This window comes from Anarhichas minor, unplaced genomic scaffold (assembly GCF_050575085.1).
Source record: "Anarhichas minor isolate MPS153535 unplaced genomic scaffold, ASM5057508v1 ptg000024l, whole genome shotgun sequence".
Classification (NCBI taxonomy): Eukaryota; Metazoa; Chordata; class Actinopteri; order Perciformes; family Anarhichadidae; genus Anarhichas; species Anarhichas minor.
This window is the reverse complement of record NW_027466470.1, coordinates 16,555,700-16,575,898: the sequence shown is the minus strand read 5'-3', so window position 1 is coordinate 16,575,898 and position 20,199 is coordinate 16,555,700. Positions and strand designations below refer to the sequence as shown.

At 41.4% G+C, this 20,199-nt stretch overlaps 3 protein-coding genes and 1 long non-coding RNA gene across 6 annotated transcripts in view; 2 read left to right on the top strand and 2 right to left on the bottom strand.

The window, feature by feature from the left end:
* The window catches only part of LOC142956258 (laminin subunit alpha-3-like), a 52,707-nt gene extending 49,238 nt beyond the window's left edge, over positions 1-3,469 (bottom strand). Inside the window, exons 1-2 of one of the 2 annotated variants that reach the window (XM_076097737.1) lie at positions 2,973-3,469; positions 2,276-2,428 (exon numbers count right to left, since the gene is read on the bottom strand). In XM_076097737.1, the coding sequence (XP_075953852.1) occupies positions 2,276-2,428; positions 2,973-3,245 (426 nt within the window). In that variant the 5' untranslated portion in view covers positions 3,246-3,469. The remainder of the gene's footprint in view (positions 1-2,275; positions 2,429-2,972) is intronic. The other variant, XM_076097739.1, reaches the window with a different exon arrangement.
* Positions 3,470-4,596: 1,127 nt separating this feature from the next.
* On the top strand, positions 4,597-13,344 carry vps4b (vacuolar protein sorting 4 homolog B). 2 transcript variants are annotated; one of them, XM_076097758.1, is made up of 13 exons: positions 4,597-4,675; positions 5,804-5,915; positions 6,154-6,254; positions 8,283-8,394; positions 8,756-8,906; positions 9,048-9,106; positions 9,292-9,411; positions 9,544-9,700; positions 9,790-9,938; positions 11,086-11,167; positions 11,251-11,470; positions 11,577-11,717; positions 11,806-13,344. In XM_076097758.1, the coding sequence occupies exons 1-13, from the start codon at positions 4,655-4,657 to the stop codon at positions 11,905-11,907; spliced, it is 1,527 nt and encodes a 508-aa protein (XP_075953873.1). In that variant the 5' UTR covers positions 4,597-4,654; the 3' UTR covers positions 11,908-13,344. The 2 variants fall into 2 exon arrangements, with proteins under 2 accessions (XP_075953873.1, XP_075953872.1); XM_076097757.1 differs by lacking the exons at positions 4,597-4,675; positions 5,804-5,915; positions 6,154-6,254 and adding an exon at positions 7,184-7,408.
* Positions 4,687-14,869, bottom strand: LOC142956267 (uncharacterized). The gene is made up of 3 exons (XR_012956013.1): positions 11,065-14,869; positions 6,210-9,683; positions 4,687-5,484 (listed from the first exon to the last, which is right to left on the bottom strand). It is a non-coding gene; the product is annotated as an uncharacterized LOC142956267 (long non-coding RNA).
* On the top strand, positions 13,645-20,077 carry kdsr (3-ketodihydrosphingosine reductase). The gene is made up of 10 exons (XM_076097760.1): positions 13,645-14,090; positions 14,854-14,943; positions 15,241-15,297; positions 15,453-15,518; positions 15,614-15,709; positions 16,573-16,764; positions 16,961-17,044; positions 17,137-17,220; positions 17,339-17,440; positions 17,550-20,077. The coding sequence occupies exons 1-10, from the start codon at positions 13,902-13,904 to the stop codon at positions 17,667-17,669; spliced, it is 1,080 nt and encodes a 359-aa protein (XP_075953875.1). The 5' UTR covers positions 13,645-13,901; the 3' UTR covers positions 17,670-20,077.
* Positions 20,078-20,199: the final 122 nt, after the last annotated feature.

Here is a 20,199-nt window from a genome sequence, read left to right as displayed (position 1 = left end):
GTTTAACTAGAAGCTTTTGGGCTGGTTATTGAAAGTCGCACCAAGACTTGAAGATAAGTAGCTTGAATGAAAACAACACTAAGTCTACAGCCTTGCTAGCTGCTCTGTAAGGCAGTACTAAGGCGGCGGTAAATGCTAACACCATCATGCTAACATGCTCACGATAACAATCCAAACGTGCTGAAGGTTAGCAGGTATACAGTTTACCATGAGGTCCTCTCAGTTTAGCATGTTAGCATGTTAATATTTGCCATTTGCCCGAAACACAAAGTGGTAGCATTTGTGAATGTCATTAGTTTTTAGTCAAAAACCAAAGTATTTGACAAATTTAACTTTTGATCTGATGATGGAGCAAGATGAAAAGTCAGGGAAACAACAAAGTTATAATTAATCCTGTGGGGGACATGAACGTCTGCCTAAAACTCAAAAATGTCAACCTCATGGTGGTGCGAGAAGTAAAGTCAGGGGATCACCAGAGTCGGAAGAATTCATCCTCTGGGGACAATGAATGTCAGTCTGTACAACATTTCAAGGCAATTCATCCGACAGACTTCACTTCTAGTCAGATTAGATTAGGCTTTGCAGACCTTGCTTCAAACAATCCTCTATACAGTAAAACCGGAAACGGCTGTCAAAAAGGCCTCTCTCTTTGAACCTCACCATTTTAACATAAACATCAACTGTGCTGTTATCTAATACTTCTGATCAGAGCCGTATAGAAAGCAGCAGAACAGCCACCTGCGTTGGTGTTGAAAGAGACCACAGAACCCATTCAGCTGGGTCTAGCCCACATAGTTCATTGAAAACATAATTTACCCTGTGGCTAGGAAGAAGAAAAGAAAAAAACGACAAAGCTAACAAAGCTTCAAACAACATGAGAGCTCTAATACATGAGATTACATGTGTTATGAAATACAATACTTAATTAAACTCAGGAAGATGTCTGAAGAAAAAAATCTCCTTTCAAATATAAAACCATTTCAGATACCAGCAGTCTCAATAATGGAGTGATATTCCTGTCATAATCTGTGGTTCTTTTCTCTCATTTCAGGGTTTTTTTCATCAATTTACAGAGGAGTGCCTGAATGCTGAGTTTATTGATTTGAGACAAAAGAGGTTGCGAAGCTGCCTACTGATAAAGTTATTATTAGTAAATCACAAATCTGTCCCCCACATGGCATGCCACGCTATTTTCTCACCTAGTCAGTTTTTTTCTGCACCATTCACAGACGATTTGAGTGCTAAAACACCAAGGCATGCAATGATGGCAGGTGAGCACTGATGGAAAAATGTGCGTGACAGGTGTGTGTGTGTGTGTGGGTGGTTGAGGTGTTGCAGTGAGGGAGGGCAGGTTGTCGTGAGGTTGGTAGTCACCATCAGAGATCTAGCCGCTCTTTTTTTAGCACGCAATAATACAATAATGCTACTTCCCCGGCTCCCAAATAAACTGAGCATTACCACGTATTAGGCAGACATCCCTACAGGCCCTACGTGTGTCCATCCTGTTGTACGTGTGGACTATCTTTAGCCGTGTAGGATCTTTGCTCAGCTCAGTCGGCCTAAAAATAGAGATACAAAAGCCAACACCCATTGTCTGACACAGCGCCCACTGGGAGCCAAAGATGCGACACGTGTGAAGAGGAGCTCTTTTGTTGCTCTCTTATTTAAATCTACTATGGGCCTCCTTACACTCTTCGAATCTGATTTCACATCCTTCTGATCCCCAATCCAGAAAACGAAATTCCTCTCTTTCCTCCCGCTAGATAATTGAGCGTGAGGTGCAATGTTTTTACCGTGAGCCAAACTCCTTCCAGAGACCCGGGTCATGATGGAAGCGTATAAAACGGCCACATGGGCCCTGAATCTGATTCCTGGCAAGCATCCAGCTGCGGGACATTATTCACATGATCACCGATGGCTGAGGTGATGAAGCTTAAACTAAAAACATAATCGTGTAACTCCTGTTGGAATACTTTTTTAATGGAACACCATGAGTCAAACAACTGTCTCCCCAGCATATCCAAAACAAACGAGCAGCAGCAAAACACAGCACTGAAGAAGAACATTGTGCAAAGATATTGCCATTGCGCCCACAATTGGCATCACTCATCTCACAGCAGCAGAGCAATAAATAAGGCAGAAAACCTTCCTTCCCCTCCCTCTTAAAACATCCAGGTGCTATATTTTACTGTCGCCACACAGCGATCATCATTCACACTGCAGGCTGCAGCAGGTAAACAGCGGCTCACAGCAGAGTAAAGTATGATAATCTCACCTGCCCAAGGTCCAGGGTAACATTCACCTCGTTGTAGCCCACTCCCCTGGAGAGAGGAGGGCTCTGCCACCACCGCTCTGTCCCATCGATGGCGTTGGTCACCGGGTGGGCTTTGTTGGGGTCGACGGAGTTGCAGTAGTCACAGAACTGACCCTAAATGGTGTCAAATTGTTGGTATTCAGAGACATGCACACCCAAATAATTGCAGAAAAAAACCCATATGCATGATATATAGGCTAATGGAGGCAGGTACTGGCAAATAACTAACCTAATGCAAATATGAAAAATATTGCAACCACAGGCAAAGCTTAAGTTTAGACATGTCCATGCCAAACTGCTGTAATGCAGGGCCCTTAGAGGAACTCCTGAGGGGACTAGACCACTTTTGAAAGTGTATTTCCTTGAGCAAACTCAACTACAATGGTGCAAAACTATTTCTGGCAGCTGTACAACTTGGCTATGTCGGACAGAATAGTCAGAGCTTTAACAAGGGCACAAACATTTGGAATGAACTATATTCATAAAAACAGCTAAATTTGGCGTGCGTTCTGTCAAAAGTTAAGATATATTTTACACAACCTAATGTTCACTGTGTATCCAGCCACAATTTAATTTACCATTGCAGTGTCTGCATGTTGTTGTTATTCTCCTTTTGCGCGCGGACCGAAAGCGGAGATCGCATCCAGCTTTTTCTTACCTGTATATTTTGAGTAGGAGGTACGTTGTTCGGTCCACCGACGAGCTTACAGTATAATTCATATTTCGGTGTCCCAGCCTCATCCTGACCGCAGGTTGCCGTGGCAGAGATACTGGTCACATCAGCGAGGTTGAAGTACGGCGGATTCAAACCAAAACCTCTCAAGGCATTAGAAGTCCCTTGTCCATCTGCGTCCCTGAAAAGCGTGACTGAAAAGGTAAAAAGTACAGCGAGGAGATGAGCTCCTCTCATCCCTCTCGCCATGTTCCACATAAGAGATCCCTGTAGATGCCTGAGAGCGACCCGCAGCGCGCAGGTCTTGTCATCTATAGATCTCCATGAAATGCGCCCAAAAGGGGCTGCGCGAGTTATACGCGCGAGGCTCTTTCTGTAGGACTACGCGTCTGCTAATGACACCGCTTTAAGTTTGGTCGTCTGCTCTTGAAGGTGCGCCCTCTTTCCGCCGCATGTTTCCACGCTAACGACGCCAGCTTCCCCCGTCTTCCTCACCAAACTGTGCGCCACACTGGAGCTATCAGGTGTCAGGCTGTCGATGGTCCGAGCTCGAGGCTAATCTACTGAGTGGGGCCAAAGGGCTCCTATCCTGCGTTTCGTCGCTTTCGTTTTTAACATGGAAAATCTCTCTGAACTACAAGTTTGAAATACATACATGGGGCTAAAGCGTATTTTATGTGCAGATATTTGTAGACAACTTATTTCTGACCTTATAATTTTACAATCGTCGTTCAAGGAATCGCTTGTATGTTGCTGCGTGCCATTTGAAATAGACACTGCATTATAATCACGCTGAGAAATAATCTGCAAATTCAAAGGCAATTGGAACTGACTGCTGGTTACAAAAGCAATAAATGTTAGAATTTGATTATAAAATGCAATTGTCCAGCCATATGACAAATATGGAGGATTGTTAAGGAGGCTTCCATAGACATACAGTATAATCTATATTTAAATGTATTCGTAATATCTTATTTGTATATATTTTTAAAAGTTTTAATATAAAAGTATAGTATCACCTCTTAAAGGAGGCTCAGATGAGCTCCAAACCTGGGAAGTAGCCCACCAGTGGGTTTGCAGGTTCTTCACGTCGTGGATATTCAACAGTGATCTCGGGGCGACCTCCAGTGGACAAAACGGTCATCACATGAGAATCATCAGTGAAGTGGATTTGAGTATCGCGCACACGCACACTCCTGAAGTATCCGGTTGTTTCACGTCACTTGGCCTTTAGAAAGAAGAGCTGCTATATTGTGTTGCACCTAAAACGACTCTTTTCTGTCGTATTGTATGCATGGTGTTGGTGTTGGTTATTTCTACAGTCCCAAAAATGATTCTCAGTGAAATAAGTGTACATGTTTCTGAAACAGCTGTTTCTATTTGGGTTATTAATAAAAAAAGATACAGGTCCAGCAACTTGTGTTGTGTTTGCAACTTGCTCGACAACAAAACGCGTCGTGACTCACTGGCAGGATGGTTCTTTCCAGCATCGTTGCCATTCCTCTGGACTGGGCAGGCTGCTTTGCTCGATCGCATGTGTCATTGTTGAGGGAGTGATCAGCAAACAGGAACTTGTTGCGCGGTGACAGACGGCTGGGTAAACGAAACCAGACTGGAGGGGCACCACGGGTTGAATCAGCTGTGTTTTGATTCCCAGGAGTCTCCTCATGGAGCCGACAACTCTACAGGTAGGATGAATACATTACTTAAAGACTGGAAGCTTTATCGATGGAGTGTAACAAGTGAAGTGTAGGTACGAACACCGAGTCTATTCCCGGTATGTGATCTGACGGGTTTCACTTTGACCAACGCTTCATGTGGATTCAGTCCCATCGTGTGATTAATTCAAAGTGTCCCGCACTTCTTCGTTTGAATGCAGGAGCGTTTTGCGTCAATACTTCGGCGTCTGCAATACTGAACTCCATCATGGACCAAAAATAGTGATTCACATCAAGTCCACAGATTTTAAAGGCAGTGAGCGAGATTAGTCATTACATGTTTTAATAAGCAGTGAGCAAACACAAAGCTCTATCTGTGATCTGATTGGTTTAGATATCTGATATGCAGTGTGGTTCTGTTCTGCTGGTCAAAAATAGCAGGTATTCTCGGTGGGATTCACATAGATCCTCTTCTATTATAAATAACTAATTTCCACTTGGAGTCATAAGGTTTCTCTTACTTTGTTTTAACACAATAAATCACCATAAAACGTTGAGTAGCCATATTGTACACAGAAAACGTTTCTGCAGCAATATAGATGCTAAAAGTATTTGATCACAGCAAATATTATCGGTGGCAAAGTTGAACTAACTATACAATGTATCACACACTTAATTGATTGACCATCTACTCTGATAATGAGCAAATATTTGGGAGAGACCTTTTTCACAGTAGAGATTTTGACATTTCAAAGCACAAGCGTCATTAATGACACTACAAACAACTTAACTTAACTTTAGTTCATCAGTTCCAGGGCCCTGGTATTGTGTCAAAACACCTGTGAACAATGTATATTAATACACAATACTTTACTGAAATGACTGGAATACCAAATGTGGAATACTCAGTCAATTTATCATTTCAGCACTACAGCTCCAGAGAATTTTTAGAAATTATTATGATTTGTTTGTAATGTAATAATAATATAATATGGTACTAACCGACATTAGCATAACAACAACACTGTAGGCTACTGTATTACTTTTGCTTTGGCTGAAGCAGATTAATGCAGTTTATAGGACGCCAATATGTGTCATGAAGTGATTTGAGTAGAAGCATAAGATATGATAGTATCTGAAATATTCCTGCTCTTTCAGAAAGCTATTGCTGTAGCACAGAAGGCCTCAGAGGAAGACCAGGCTGGGAACTATGAGGAGGCCATCCACTCCTACAAACATGCTGTCAAGTACTTTCTGCATATTGTAAAACGTGCGTCACTACGGCAGGAAACTAAATGCATCCTATGTCACATAATGAGACATTTCAGGTCATCCTAACAGTCTGTACTAGAGGGTGCATCACATTAATTGCTTGAAATTACTCAGCTATTAATGTTTTTTGTTTGGGCTAATTTTAAGTTGTGTCATCCTTATGACTTGTTACGATGGATAGTTTAAATCGATAACATTACAGAATGCTATTAAATAAATGTTCTACTCCCCATCAGGTGAACCCCAGGGTAAAGATGGCAACCAGAAGATCCGAGATAAATGTAAACTGTACCTGGACCGAGTGGAAGAATTACAGGAGTACCTAGAGTATAAAAAGGTTGTTACCTAAATTAAATACATCATATTAGTTTTACAAATATAGATATTATTTTTCATCATGATAAAATCTGACCAATGTCTCAAGTGCACAACAGTATGGATGTGCTGCAGTATGAGTGGACTTTTTAAAGTGCCTCGTAGATAATACATAATTAATCAGTGGTGGAGGAAGTATTCAGAGCTTTTACTTTTGTAAAATTAGCAATATCATAGTCTAGAAATACTCTACAAGAAAAAGTCAAGTATTCAGACTCAAGTAAAAAAAAGTATTAGCATCTAAATATATTTAAAGTACCAAAAGTTAAAGTACTCATTGTGCAGAATGGCCCATTTCAGAATCATATATGTCATATAACTGGATTGTAATTATTGATGCATTAATGTGTTCATCACTTTAATGCTGCTGAAGATGGCGCTACTTTGTATTACTATATATACTGCTGGGTAGCTTAATCTATAATAATACATCATAATGTATTAATTGATTTATACTTTGCATTAAAAATCGAAATATGCAAAGTAACTAGTAACTAAAGCTGTGAAAAATATATATATACTTCAGTAAAAAGTACAACATTAGCTTCCAAAATGTAGTGGAAAGTAGAAAGCAGTAAGTACCTCAAAATTGTTCTTAAGTATCGCGCTTGAGTAAGTGTACTTAGGTGCTTTCCACCACTGTTGTTCGTGTCAGAACAACAGGGTTGATAGTTCATTCATAGCCTGATAGTGTTTGAATTTGTTAAACCCATAGACTGCACATACAGGTAAGGGGCCTATTGGGTTAACCACGAACCAAAGATACCACATAACACGCCACATGACAAGCAAAAGGAAAAGAAAAACGTTATAGTTTCAGGCAGTAGGCCAATGTACTCTGAACCGTAATGAGGCTACGCGTTGACGTCATCGCATTCTGGTGCACGCGAGTATCGAGTTTTCAATGCGGAAGTTTCCTCCTCGATCTGACTCCGGGGCGATCACAAGAAACGAAAACAAGCTTCATAAAATACTCGATTGTCGATTTAACAGTCTACTTGTATGGTTACTTTCCAAAGCAGAGTTTTTAAAAATCGTTTCCTCACGGCGGTGTTACATTTGTTTCGATTATTGGACAAGTGATCAGCCATTATGGCTACCAACAATAATTTACAGGTAAGTTGAGAACCAACGCCAGGGCTAGCTAAAACGCTAAATAAGCTAACAAAGTTGTTCACGTATTGGATTAAACTAAAACAAGTATCATAGTCCATGACAACCGAAACGTCTGACCTTGTTATGTTGTGTGGTGTTTGGTTTAAATGCTTCCGACAGTGTAATACAGTGTGACGTTTGTAACATTAGCTGCTAACTAGCATGGTTAGCTAACGTGCATCAACTTGTGAACAACAAAGACCACCGGAAGGTGACATTGTGGCCCATACGTGTTATAAAAGCTAAAGTTTAACTTGGTTAAAGCAACGTTTATATGCGGTTGTGGTTATTGCCGTATAACAGCGTGGGCCTGTATTGTAGAAAACAACACCTAGCTAGCTAATGGGATTACCGTTGCTAGCTAACGTTAGCTAAATGGTTTTATTTGGCCTCTGAAAAGACATCCACTACTAATGGAGAGCAAAACTGTTATGGTTATATTCTGTACAAATTGTGTTCAAGTTACATACATATTATAAAAGGAAGTGAAAGAAAGTGCATTCAAATTCCGGTTCACGCACTCCTACCTCGGTGTGCGTAGTGTCCCCCACACAAGACAGGTGTTAGCTTCAATCTGATCTTCACCTATAGCTAGTACATTACGGTAAGTATACTGTAACTTTATACAGGAAAGTTGTCTGCGACTGACTTTTAAATATATTTCCCGCTTACATTTGTCAATTTTGTTTGTTTTGGTTGGTTTATGTTGTCCTGGCACTTTGACAATTCAAAGACACTGTCATTAACCTCCCACAGCTGTCTGTTTCCTTATTAATCAACAGTAGAACCTACACATGCTAATATAACTAACATTGTTCTGTCTGTTTTATTTTAGAAAGCCATTGATCTTGCCAGCAAGGCGGCTCAGGAGGATAAAGCTCAGAAATACGAGGAGGCTCTGCGTCTTTACCAGGCTGCTGTTCAGTACTTCCTCCATGTGGTGAAATGTAAGGCATAAAAACAGCACATTGGCATTAAGTTTACGGTGTCCACACAGTCTGATAATCACCTCTGTTTGCCACAACAGGAATCACAATCCAATAATATTCTAAACATACCTTTCGAGTGGCATCATATCTCTCAAAATGACATGCAAGCTATTTTGTACACTTTCACAGCAGTGAAGATGGCAGAACAATGATAAAATAATTTCTTTGAATGGTTAGATGTGATCACTTGTTTGTAGCTTCCTATGGCAATCGAAGTACACTTAAGGTGAAATTTGGAGAGGAGGGTGATGTTTTTTTAAGGATAAAAATACTCAAACCTGAAGTAATTTTTGTGTACCATTTTTGTTGTTCCTGACAGATGAAGCCCAGAGTGACAAAGCTAAACACAGCATCCGGGCAAAATGTGCTGAATACTTGGACAGGGCAGAGAAGTTGAAGGAGTATCTAAAGAAGAAAGAAAACGCTCCTCCCGCTAAGCCTGTCAAAGAGTCACAGTCTGATGACAAAGGGTGTGTTTATGGGTGGAGCCGGTCTGATGCCATTCAGACCTGGATGGAAAATCAGTGCAAATTACTATTATGTACTAGATATGTAGACAAAATTATATATTAATTATATACTTTTTCATAATTATATGTTTGTGTTTCCAGGAATGAAAGCGATGAAGGTGACGATCCAGAGAAAAAGAAGTTCCAAAATCAACTTTCAGGTTTGTGATATTCCCTTTGAGGACTATTGGGCCTTCTGCAGGCTTTATATAAATTTTAATCTGAACTTAATTGCCCTAATGTTTTTGTATTTTTTTTTTTTTTTTTTGGGAGATTGTTACATGCAGTCTGTCATAATTCAGGTATTACTTAGACCCCTCAGAAATGTAATGTTGTTTTTTTACAGGTGCAATTGTTATGGAGAAACCAAACATCAAATGGAGTGATGTTGCTGGTTTAGAGGGCGCGAAGGAAGCACTGAAAGAAGCAGTTATTCTTCCTATCAAATTCCCCCACCTTTTCACAGGTATGACATCTCATATAAGAGGAAGGCTTCCTCATTGCTGTGCTCTTAAGTGACAGAAGACAGTCGAGAGTGCAGTCGATTGTTTTTGTCGACACTAATGTGGCCTAAATTACCGTTTTGCTTGACTGACAGGAAAGAGAACTCCATGGAGAGGGATCTTGCTCTTTGGACCTCCTGGCACAGGAAAGTCCTATCTGGCTAAAGCTGTTGCCACAGAGGCGGGCAACTCCACCTTCTTCTCCATCTCTTCGTCTGACCTTGTCTCCAAATGGCTGGGAGAGAGTGAAAAGTAAGTCCCGTTAACGGTAATCCACAAAAGCATACTGCAGACAGCAGCCTGTTGCTATTTAATTTCTTAAACTTTCTTAAACCTCCTAGGCTGGTGAAGAATCTCTTTACCCTGGCGAGGGAGCACAGGCCCTCTATCATCTTCATTGATGAGATAGACTCCCTGTGTGGCTCAAGAAGTGAGAACGAGAGTGAGGCCGCTCGCCGTATTAAGACAGAGTTCCTGGTTCAGATGCAGGGTAAGTCTGACGAGCCAAAGCAGTTGTTTTTAATGACTGAATGCTGTGATTAATTAAGTTCAATGCAATCCCTTAGTACTGCATGTTAAATGTTCCCCAATTTAGGGTTGAATAGTTTCTGAGGGAATGAGTAAACAGCCTTTGGGATCTGAAATAGCAGTTTATGCACGTGAAGAATTTCTTTTAGTTGTTTTTTTTCTGCATCCTAGATTTTCACTGGAATCATTGTGGTACACAAATGTAACGCCATAGAAACTTGAGCTCTGCACAGGACACAATTGTAGCTGCATTGGCTGGGTGACTAGAAGGTACTTTTGGGAAACCTTAAACTGTTTGGGTTGTTGGGTCCCTCAATTTATAAGTCCAATGGCAAAACCTTTCGAGTAATATATTTTCGTTCTTTTAGTGTTCTCAGACTCTATTTAAATCTCCCTGTCACTTATTTCCAAATGTGAACTATTTAAATGTTAAATGACTGAATCACGTGGGGCAGAAAACTGCTGCAACTTTTCAGCATGCTCATTCTGGTCACACCTCAGATATGCTCTCTGACAGGTGAGGGGGGGAAAACACCTGCTGTGACATCACAGATTGAGGTGTGGCGGGAATGCAAATTTTTTTTATGAGATGATAACCCACTGACCGCAACATTCATAGACTCACTTCTTGTTTGTGCATACTCTGTTTGCAATAACGGGGCTTGCCCCAGGAACTTGCTGAGCAAAGGTGGTGAGCCATCCGGATCCTGACACATCTCATCTCATGAACAATTTAGTGTGCAGATGAAGACCTAAAATGCTCTTTTCCCTAGATTAAGATTATTAGTTAATATTGTAAAAATTGTATTCGTTTTTATGATGTGTGTGGAGGTGGTTTTTGGATTCAGGTGAGGTGGCACCCATCTGCAATAAAACACTGGGAAAGCCCTGATGTGCAGATTTGAAATGGTCTCGATTTGATTCATAATTTTGTAACTTCCTTTTGTAAATGGCCTGTTTGGACAGCTGCCCAGTAATGTAACGCGTGGTCACAGATCTTTAGAAAGCTGGACGGACCATCACGTGTCAATGAAAGTAGAGAGTATCATTGTTTAGATGAGATAAGTAGTTAAAGTGTGTACACTTACCCTGACTGTTTTCTTTTCCAGGTGTGGGGAATAACAATGAGGGAGTGCTGGTACTGGGTGCAACAAACATCCCATGGACCCTAGACTCAGCCATCAGAAGAAGGTAATTGTTGTCACTTGGTGAAAGTTGTTAGGAACCGTGTTCTTGTTCGCCTTTGCTTGACTGTACGCCAATGAAACTCTCAGATTTGAGAAGAGGATCTACATCCCGCTGCCCGAAGAGCACGCCCGCTCCTTCATGTTCAAGCTCCATCTCGGCCCGACCCCCAACTGTCTCACCGAGTCCGACTTTGTCGCTCTGGGCAAGAAGACGGATGGATACTCGGGAGCAGATATCAGTGTCATTGTCAGAGACGCTCTCATGCAGCCTGTTCGAAAGGTCCAGTCAGCCACCCACTTCAAACGGGTACGTCTGTTAAGATGTCTGTCTCTGTTTCATGATGCAGTTTAACATTTTGCAGTTGACTAATTCTCGACTTGTGTTTCCTTTCATACGTTGTTATTTAAATAAGGTACGAGGTGAATCAAGAATTGATGCCAACCTTATCATAGATGACCTCTTGACTCCTTGCTCACCTGGCGACCCCAACGCGATTGAAATGTCATGGATGGACGTACCTGGGGAGAAGCTATTGGAACCTATAGTGTCCATGGTAAGGATGTAAAAAACACTAGATGGTAATATAATTGCATATTTGAGTCCTTACTTTAATATTATATGATATCTGTTTGTCTTTTCAGTCTGACATGTTGAGGTCTCAGGCCAGCACGAAGCCAACAGTCAATGAACAAGATCTGGGCAAACTGAAAAAATTCACAGAGGACTTTGGACAGGAAGGCTAGGTGGGAGGATTGAGCCAGCCAAACCAAAGCAAAGGATTTGTGATTATCTGTCTTTACTGTCCTTGTCCCATTTCTCTCTCTCTGTCTCATCATAACCATACACCAGGCTACGTGGTTTATCATAAGTGGACAAGATTACTGCGCTGGTTTGACAACCACGCAAAGGGTGGAAGGACATTGTTTTATTTGATATTAAACATTGTCCAAAGAACATTAAAGACTTTCCATCTGCAGCTGACCTGATGAAATACTCAATACCACATAAAGAACTTAGAAGGTTGGTTGACTAAGCACTAAAAACTAAAGGTATTGATGAGCAGAAAACCCAAGCAACTTAGGGAAACTAACGGCAGACATACACAACAATTATTGCAAATAAGGCTATTGAAATCAAGGTAATTTATTTTACATTGGGACTATTTCTTGTGTCCTTATCTTCCAGTCAGAATACACCTCACTAGACTAATGACTGCCCCTTATGTATTCTTCTATTAAGAAGGAGGAAAAAAAACAAGCATTTTATCGTGTGAACTGTACTTTGTGAATTGTATAAATCTTGGGCTGGGAGAGTGAAGCGGGGCATGAGTTCATTGGATTGGTGTCTCAGGGTGGTTGGTGGATGTTTAAGAGTTTTGAGACTGAGATACTCGGGATGAGAGCTGCATTAGACCCTGTGTAATTGTTGGATTGTTTATCCAGTTTCCTAACAAAGGACATTTGTATTTGTTTACTCTTGCCATTGGAATTAAACACGGCTACTAGGGTGGAGCCCCAATGGTGCCGGACCAGCATTACTTTATAATTTTTTAAGGACTCAATAACTTTAATTTGCTTTGTCACTCAGCTCAGAGGTTTATTTTCACGACCTACTGTACATATGTTTCATTACTATTCACAGGCTTTGCTGGTTATCCTTAATATAAACTGCAAAAAACTTAAGCCTTATGTTAACATAAAGTCACGTAACTTTTGATAAAACAAGACTGAGTTGGACACCCATGGCTCAGGTTGAGAGACCCTCTTCTTGTATAGTTAACAATATAGGAATGCATCTCCAAGCATGAACTATATAGCCATACGCAGCAGTGTGCACCATGTGCCTTCTAGAAAAGCTGCAAATTTATTTTTTATTGGTTTATTTCTAAATTGTTCATGCTGCTTATATATCCAGTGCTTTGTCACTACACATGAGAAATGTATAATACTTGCAAATTTCATGTAAACTCTTAGAGTTTGTATACAACTGTTCTCTTTTGCTCCTAAAGTGTGCAAACTATCTCTTTTGAGTTTTGATGGGGAACATCGCTTATTTGACTGTAAATGTCTATACATATAGCCACCTCTTTAACCCTTTCTTTGTGAAGAGGGCACTCATGCATACGAATTTTTGTGTTTGTTTCAATAATGTAAATAAAAGTTATAGCGAAGTCCAGAAAAGCTGTTTACGTTTTTGTAAGAAATGTACGATTTATTTGTAACGTTAGGTTAATTAATTAAGGTTTAAAATAGATTTTCTTTCACTGTCATTAGTCAACATAACCGGTGACTGGATGTAAAGCATACGTGTTTTAAGTGTAGTGTTAGCGTTAACTGAAACCATACGGATACGACGAATGAGGAAGCGGAACATTGCATTGTGGGAGTTGCTGTTAATGCACACTCAAGCAGCGTTTAGATTCCTCTTGAACTGCTCGCTAGAAGACTACAAGTACCAGGTACGAACGTTAAACGTTCGTTTACGGTGCACAGTGCGATTTGTTTTGGTTTGTGCAGACTGAGCTTTGTCACTGGGGGCCCATGTCCACCGCGGGACGTTAACCTGGTCGTTGCACATTTTTGACTCATTGGCCAAACCCCGGAACAACTCCTCCTCCGACGTCTGTGCTTCGCCACCCCCCCTCTCAGGCCCGTCGGCTGCCTCGTATCTCCGTTATCGGACCCCAGACGCTGGCCTGCTAGTTAGCAAACAAGCTAACGATTGCCAAATTTTCCCCATGTCCTCTGAAGAAGGGCTGAGCTCAACGATCACGGATTGGCTTTTCATCAATTCCTGGTGGCTTCTTCTGCCATTTGTCATGCTTCTCGTGGTCGCTGCCTTCATTGTTGCCTTTGTGTTGCTGCTGTACATGATATCGCCTCTTATTAGTCCCAAACCTCTGAAACTGAACGGGGCCCACGTCGTGGTAAGTGCACAAGAGTGCTACCTACTCATGGGAACGGTAGCTAGCTAACTAACAGCCTGCAACGTTATAGCTAAAGTTAGCTTTATGTACTATTCAAAGTACGTCATGTACGTCCACCAACGTCACAACAAATAGCCAAACAAAACTTTTAGACTGAAAAATATATTTTGTGAGTGGCGAATTTAATACGACAGTGAACTGTCAGTTACGCAGAGTGACACGCCCACACAGCTTAACGGTTAGCGTTCTATACCTTTAACGTTACAATTGTGCTAGTTAGAGCTAACCTCTGAATGTTACCAGTTAAAAGCTGCACCCAGATAAAACATAACGTACTTAGCGCTTTATATCCCACCTTCATGAAGGTTGTAATATCCAGTTTTGTTGAAACTGAGATTCTAAATCAACTTAGTTGCTGGTCAACTTTATGGTTATGTAACATAGGGTTGACTAGCACCACAAACTGACCAGGAAGTTGAATCAACAGCATGCTAACTCTCTGGCTTGTTGTATTAGGCTACATTCGTTTTAGCTAGTTATGTCTTAGATATATCTAATAAACTGAGCAACAGAGTGTAGCTTGTTTACTTTCATTATGCAGATGACTTGCACATCATTATACATCTTTATTCAAATTAATTATTTCATTATGGAAGCATATTTTCGTTTCCAGTTGACCTGTGCCCCCCAGCCTATGATTTGGAGATCAGCTACTCCATATTTGGCATTTGATTAATGATCATCTTACCCTTTGGATTTGCAGGTGACTGGAGGCTCAAGTGGGATTGGGAAATGCATTGCAGTTGAGTGCTACAGGCAAGGAGCCTTCATCACTTTGGTGGCGCGGGATGAGGTCAGCACAAGCCACATTCAACCAATCGGCCCTCTGTGTCTTGCCTAGTCATTGCCTGTTTGTTGTCATAGCCAAAGCGTTTGATGTCAAACACAGTACAATATATTCTAAAGGTTAATTTGTGCCAAGTAAGGTGAAGGATGTGCTCCACTTAAATTCCACATTTACATATTTGATGTTAAACAATTCACCTGCATGTCACTGTTAATGTTCTGAGGATTTGACATGATGTCATTTAGGGAAGTTTTATGAACCTTACGTTTTTATAACTGATTAAATATGCATGTTTTCCCTTAGGCTAAATTACTTCAAGCGAAGAAAGAGTTGGAGAAATTTGCCATCAATGACAAACAGGTATGAGTTAAGCATTTACTTCAATGAAAGATTCAGATATTGTTTTAAAGCACCTTACTTACTAGTTATGACTGTACATGTGTTCATATTGTGCATAACAGCTGATGCCGTTTTGCATGACATTGCATAAGTTCATGTACAATTTCCTTACTCAGGTGGTGCTCTGCATATCAGTGGATGTTTCCAGTGAATATAGCCAGGTGGAAAGTGTGATAAAGCAGGTGAAGTTACCCTCTTAACGCCAGTGGAGCATCTTGGATCCCTTAAATAATTCAGTGTTGACGTACTGAAGTGGCTTTTTTATTCTGTGATGCAGGCTCAAGAGAAGCTGGGGCCTGTCGATATGTTAGTGAACTGTGCCGGGATGTCCATTTCTGCAAAGTTTGAGGAAATGGACGTGGACCGTTTCAAAGTAGGTACCTGGGAGTATATGGTCTTATTCATGTAAGAATCCAATTAGCTACTGTGAACGGTACAAAAACACGTTTAAATGAAACCGATTCAACGTTTACCAGATGGGTAAGTTGGAGGTTTGATTGCTGTCTGGTTCTGTAGGATGTTTTGTTACTGTCAGACATTTTAAGGTAATACTTAATGCAAATTTACCTTTTGCTAAGCCACGCCCCCCCCATTGCTGCTCTGTCAAGCTGTCAGAGCTACCATGGAGCCCACAGTCACTAACTGCACTCCCTGAATAAATATTATCCAATGTTTGGAAAAGAGATTTCAGAGAGAAGTAGACAGAAGGATTTGCAACATGCGTTTTAGGATGTCAAACCGATTCAGCAGCAAAAACAGGTTAAAAAGATAAATATAGAAGCTAACGCCTACAGCTCAGTGTAAAAGTGAACCATCACCTGGCCAGACAGAAGACAATGAAATTAAGGAACAACGCTGTTCCTGTAAAGCAGCGTAGGTCTTTCCTCACTGTTACAATCATTAGAAAAACAAAAGCTGCATGTGTCGGCATTCAGTTAACCTGCTCAAAGTGCTAACGCTAGTTAATGATGTGCTAATGTTAGTGGTAACGAGTATCACTGTTACATGATGTTAAACCATGACTAGCATGACTATGGAGCTCAGCCGAATAGTTATAGGAGCTGGGCAATGCTGCACTCTGATTGGCCACTCTGCTTTCGAGGGGCAGGACTTAGCGAAGGGTCAATTGTAATGAGTATATTAAGAAAAATTGTGCAACACCATTGAGGTTGTGGAATAAATGTGCAGCGAGACATTGCCATGTGTGTGTGTGAACTTTGAAGTCGTTGCCAACAGAAACTGATGGAAGTGAACTACCTGGGCAGCGTTTACCCGACACGAGCCGTCATAACCACCATGAAGGAGCGAAGAATGGGCCGCATCATGTTTGTGTCCTCCCAGGCGGGCCAGATCGGCTTGTTTGGATACACCGCCTACTCCCCGTCCAAGTTTGCCCTGCGAGGCTTAGCAGAGTCGCTGCAGATGGAGGTGAGTTTTTGGACTGTTGCGCTTCAATAACTACACGCCAAGCAAACACGCTGCATCGCAAATCAACTTCACTGTGCATCTAGTTCAAATCATTTAGCTAATTATATTATATATAGGGATGATGAGTTGCCGGTGTGAATTTTTATAGAAAATGTTGACGTAACGACGAGTGAGTGTTGCTGTTCTTGTACTCCAGATGAAACCATACAATATCTATGTGACGGTGGCCTACCCCCCTGACACTGACACTCCGGGATTGGCTCAGGAAAACAAGACAAAGGTAAACATCTCTTGAACACAATCAACAGTACGATAAGATAATTTCACTTCCAACTCCCCCCCCACCATAAAGCCTTTTCCTCCTCCTTATAGCCCCTGGAGACCAAATTAATCTCTGAAACCTCTGGAGTTTGTCAACCAGACCAAGTGGCCAAAATCATTGTTCGGGATGCAGTGGTAAGAAATACACTCCACCTGCCGCTGACCCACCATGTTTCTTGTCCTGTTTTTAACATTAGGTGGATGGATAATCTGTTGTTAATCTACCTGCCTGTCATTTCCTTGTCTCTTGTAGCAGGGGAACTTCAACAGCTCTGTGGGACCCGATGGTTACATGCTGTCAGCCCTCACCTGTGGCATGTCACCCGTTACCTCCATCACAGAGGGCCTCCAGCAGGTAAAGCCATGTAACATGATGTAGTCACATTGGCTAAAGCGGCGCTGCTCCAGGATGCTGTAAGTATTGCGCAATTTCCAAATTCTAATCTCTTCTCACCTCTGTACAGATCGTTACCATGGGACTGTTTCGGACCATCGCCCTCTTCTACCTGGGGAGCTTTGACAGCATTGTGCGCCGCTGCATGATTCAGAGGGAACAGTCGAAAGCAGCTGATAAGAGGGAGTAACGGCAGCCTTACCTTCGTCACAGCCCAATGCCCCCCCTCCTCATCTTCCTCCTCCACCACACCCCTCCCATCCCACTCCCTCCTCCAGCTGTACAAGTGCACAACTATAGGTGGGGGGGGGGGGATCTTTTGGTGCATTTCTGATATGAACAGGTGGGATGAAAGGAAGTGGCAGATGTTTACTCTTTGCTTGTCCAGTGACATAACTCCTCCATAGACTTGAGTCATTTCCATTTTTCAATCCTCTCGGAGCATTCCAGTGACTTTTCAGTTTCACGTGTCCACCTGCTTCTCTTTGTAGAAGCGGCTTTATATTAGGAGGATGAGGGCAGACCAAACATCCCGCGGCCTGGTTTTACAGTAGGTAGGCTTTGTGAACCACTGACTAGATGTCAGGCCTCCACTTGCACAGTGCTGGTTTTGTTTGTTTTTTACACAGAGAGGAAAAGCAACGGATAGCCTGTCTGACCGGTTGTGCCAATTATGGCTTAAAGTTGCTTCCCACCAGGGGCTATCGTGAAAAACCAGAATAGTAACTCTCAGCTTTTGTCGTTTTGTTTTACGCATCACAAAGCTAGGTCCACCGTGTAGGGATTTCAGTGTTCACTAAATACGACCCTTCCTCTCTACCTTTTCATACCACAAGTCTTTGCTGGCAAAGCAGCTACCTTTTTGAATGAATAACCTCTCTGTTTGAAACCAGTTGTGACCCACAGTGTTTTCTTTATGTTGTGGGATGTTTTGTTTTTTTGTGTGAACCTAGCCTAGATGTGACACAGCAGTACTCTGCAGTTTTTTTATTTAATTTTACTATTGCAAATACATCATTTCCAGAAAATAGTAATATTCAAACATTTTAGATGCAGTACGGGGGAAAATATTTTTGTGTGTGCTTTGTGTGTTTTTTTGCTGTGACTGAGCCAAACCCCCTTAGGGAGAGAAAAGCCATTCGATTTTATCGTCTCGGGATTAAACTCACCAAATCGTTTTCTCGGCATCCCGTCTTATTTAACTGAGAACGGAAAGCAGGTACTCTGGGTTGAAGCCATGAAATCAAAAGATGAAGAGACAAAAAAAAATGACCAGCACAGGTAAATACATTTTCCACCTGTGAATAACCTGTTCATCACCTGTTCAATACACTTCATAAAATATGTGTGAAGAAGCGTATTATTTTTACATGCAGTGTTCTGTGTCAGTGCACATATTCAGCTACCCCAGCCAGTCAGGATCATAGTGGGATCCATCATTTGTTCGGGCCGTGTGAGTCGGGGCAGACTTGCTGGTTCGAGTCATGTCCCTGCAGGTCTAGTGAGGGCGCTAGAGATTTGCTTTACATAAATGCCGAAGCGGAAGAGAGACTTGCCTCTCTGATTTTGACCTGCTGTCACCGTGTCATGCACAGTTGGGACTCTGCAGCTCCCTGAATGACAATATCTATTCCCACCTTGTAATAACCACACGTGTTACCATACGTTTCGCGTATAGAGGGAGGAAAAAGTACAGCGTCTTCCTTCGGTCCACCACAAACGGGGGAGAATGTACTTTTAATACAAAGCATACAAATCAGAACATTCTTTTTTAAATACACCAATATTTGAATGACAAAATGTGTTAAGACAATTTCTGTTGATGCAATGCATTTATGTGAGATTAATTACGATGTTGATGTTGGTTAGTTGAAGATGTGGAGCAGTGTGGGGACCCATTCTAAGCCTTAAGACGTGACTACTGATGAAGCTAAAAGAATGGACCTGTCCACAGAACATTGTGACATTGTTTACCAGTTCATTTCATTCTTAATCTTTAATACTTTTTTTCGGTGTAAAATGCCAATTGTTTTTGTGTGTTTTGTCAATTCCCGGTCTTTGTACGACAAAAGGAAGCCTCACAGAAACCCAAATCATGAAAGTGAGAACGGATGACCCGTGTTTGATGATGTTCTCGTTTGAAATTGGTTAAAGGCATACTGTCCTGCACTCAAGAGATTTTCATTATTGTACATTTATTGCTTTCAAAAGTTGTCTTTTACCTTGAGGTAGCAACACATAGTTGATAGAACATGTAGCCCATATAAAAGCATTGTTTTGACCTTTAAGCTATGCAAATGAAGCCTTTGCTTACGATACGTCTGAACATAGTCCAGATTTACGTTCTGTAACAGTCCCGCTAGTTCCCCTTATTTAATGGTGTCTTCATCGGATACTTAATACGAGTATTGAACATGGAAGTCATAATGCACTCTTTGGTTTCATTCTTCTTTTCTTGCTTTTTACTTGTTTTCTGCCAAAAAAAAACTTCACACCTTCACCTTGTGTGCCATTGAAAGAAAATGTGAGAAGTGGAACGTTTCTTTGTCTTATTTTCTTACATAAGAAAAATAAATACTTGTGAAGAAAAAATAAAAATCTACGTCCTAGTCTTCATCATTTAGTTGTTAGTGTTGATGGACGTTTGTGACCTAAGATAATGTCTCGTCTTCAATCGCTCTCGAGCTTTGTCACAGCCTCCTGTTATAGTCGGGATTAGT

Excerpts from the sequence above, each read along its gene's own strand:
- vps4b (XM_076097758.1), top strand. The coding sequence starts at position 4,655 with ATGGAGCCGACAACTCTACAG. Across the intron at positions 5,916-6,153 it reads CTTTCTGCATATTGTAAAAC|GTGAACCCCAGGGTAAAGAT; the intron begins GTGCGTCACTAC and ends ACTCCCCATCAG. Across the intron at positions 11,471-11,576 it reads CAGCCACCCACTTCAAACGG|GTACGAGGTGAATCAAGAAT; the intron begins GTACGTCTGTTA and ends TATTTAAATAAG.
- kdsr (XM_076097760.1), top strand. The coding sequence starts at position 13,902 with ATGTCCTCTGAAGAAGGGCTGAGCTCAACGATCACGGATTGGCTTTTC. Across the intron at positions 14,091-14,853 it reads TGAACGGGGCCCACGTCGTG|GTGACTGGAGGCTCAAGTGG; the intron begins GTAAGTGCACAA and ends TTGGATTTGCAG. Across the intron at positions 15,519-15,613 it reads TGGAAAGTGTGATAAAGCAG|GCTCAAGAGAAGCTGGGGCC; the intron begins GTGAAGTTACCC and ends TCTGTGATGCAG.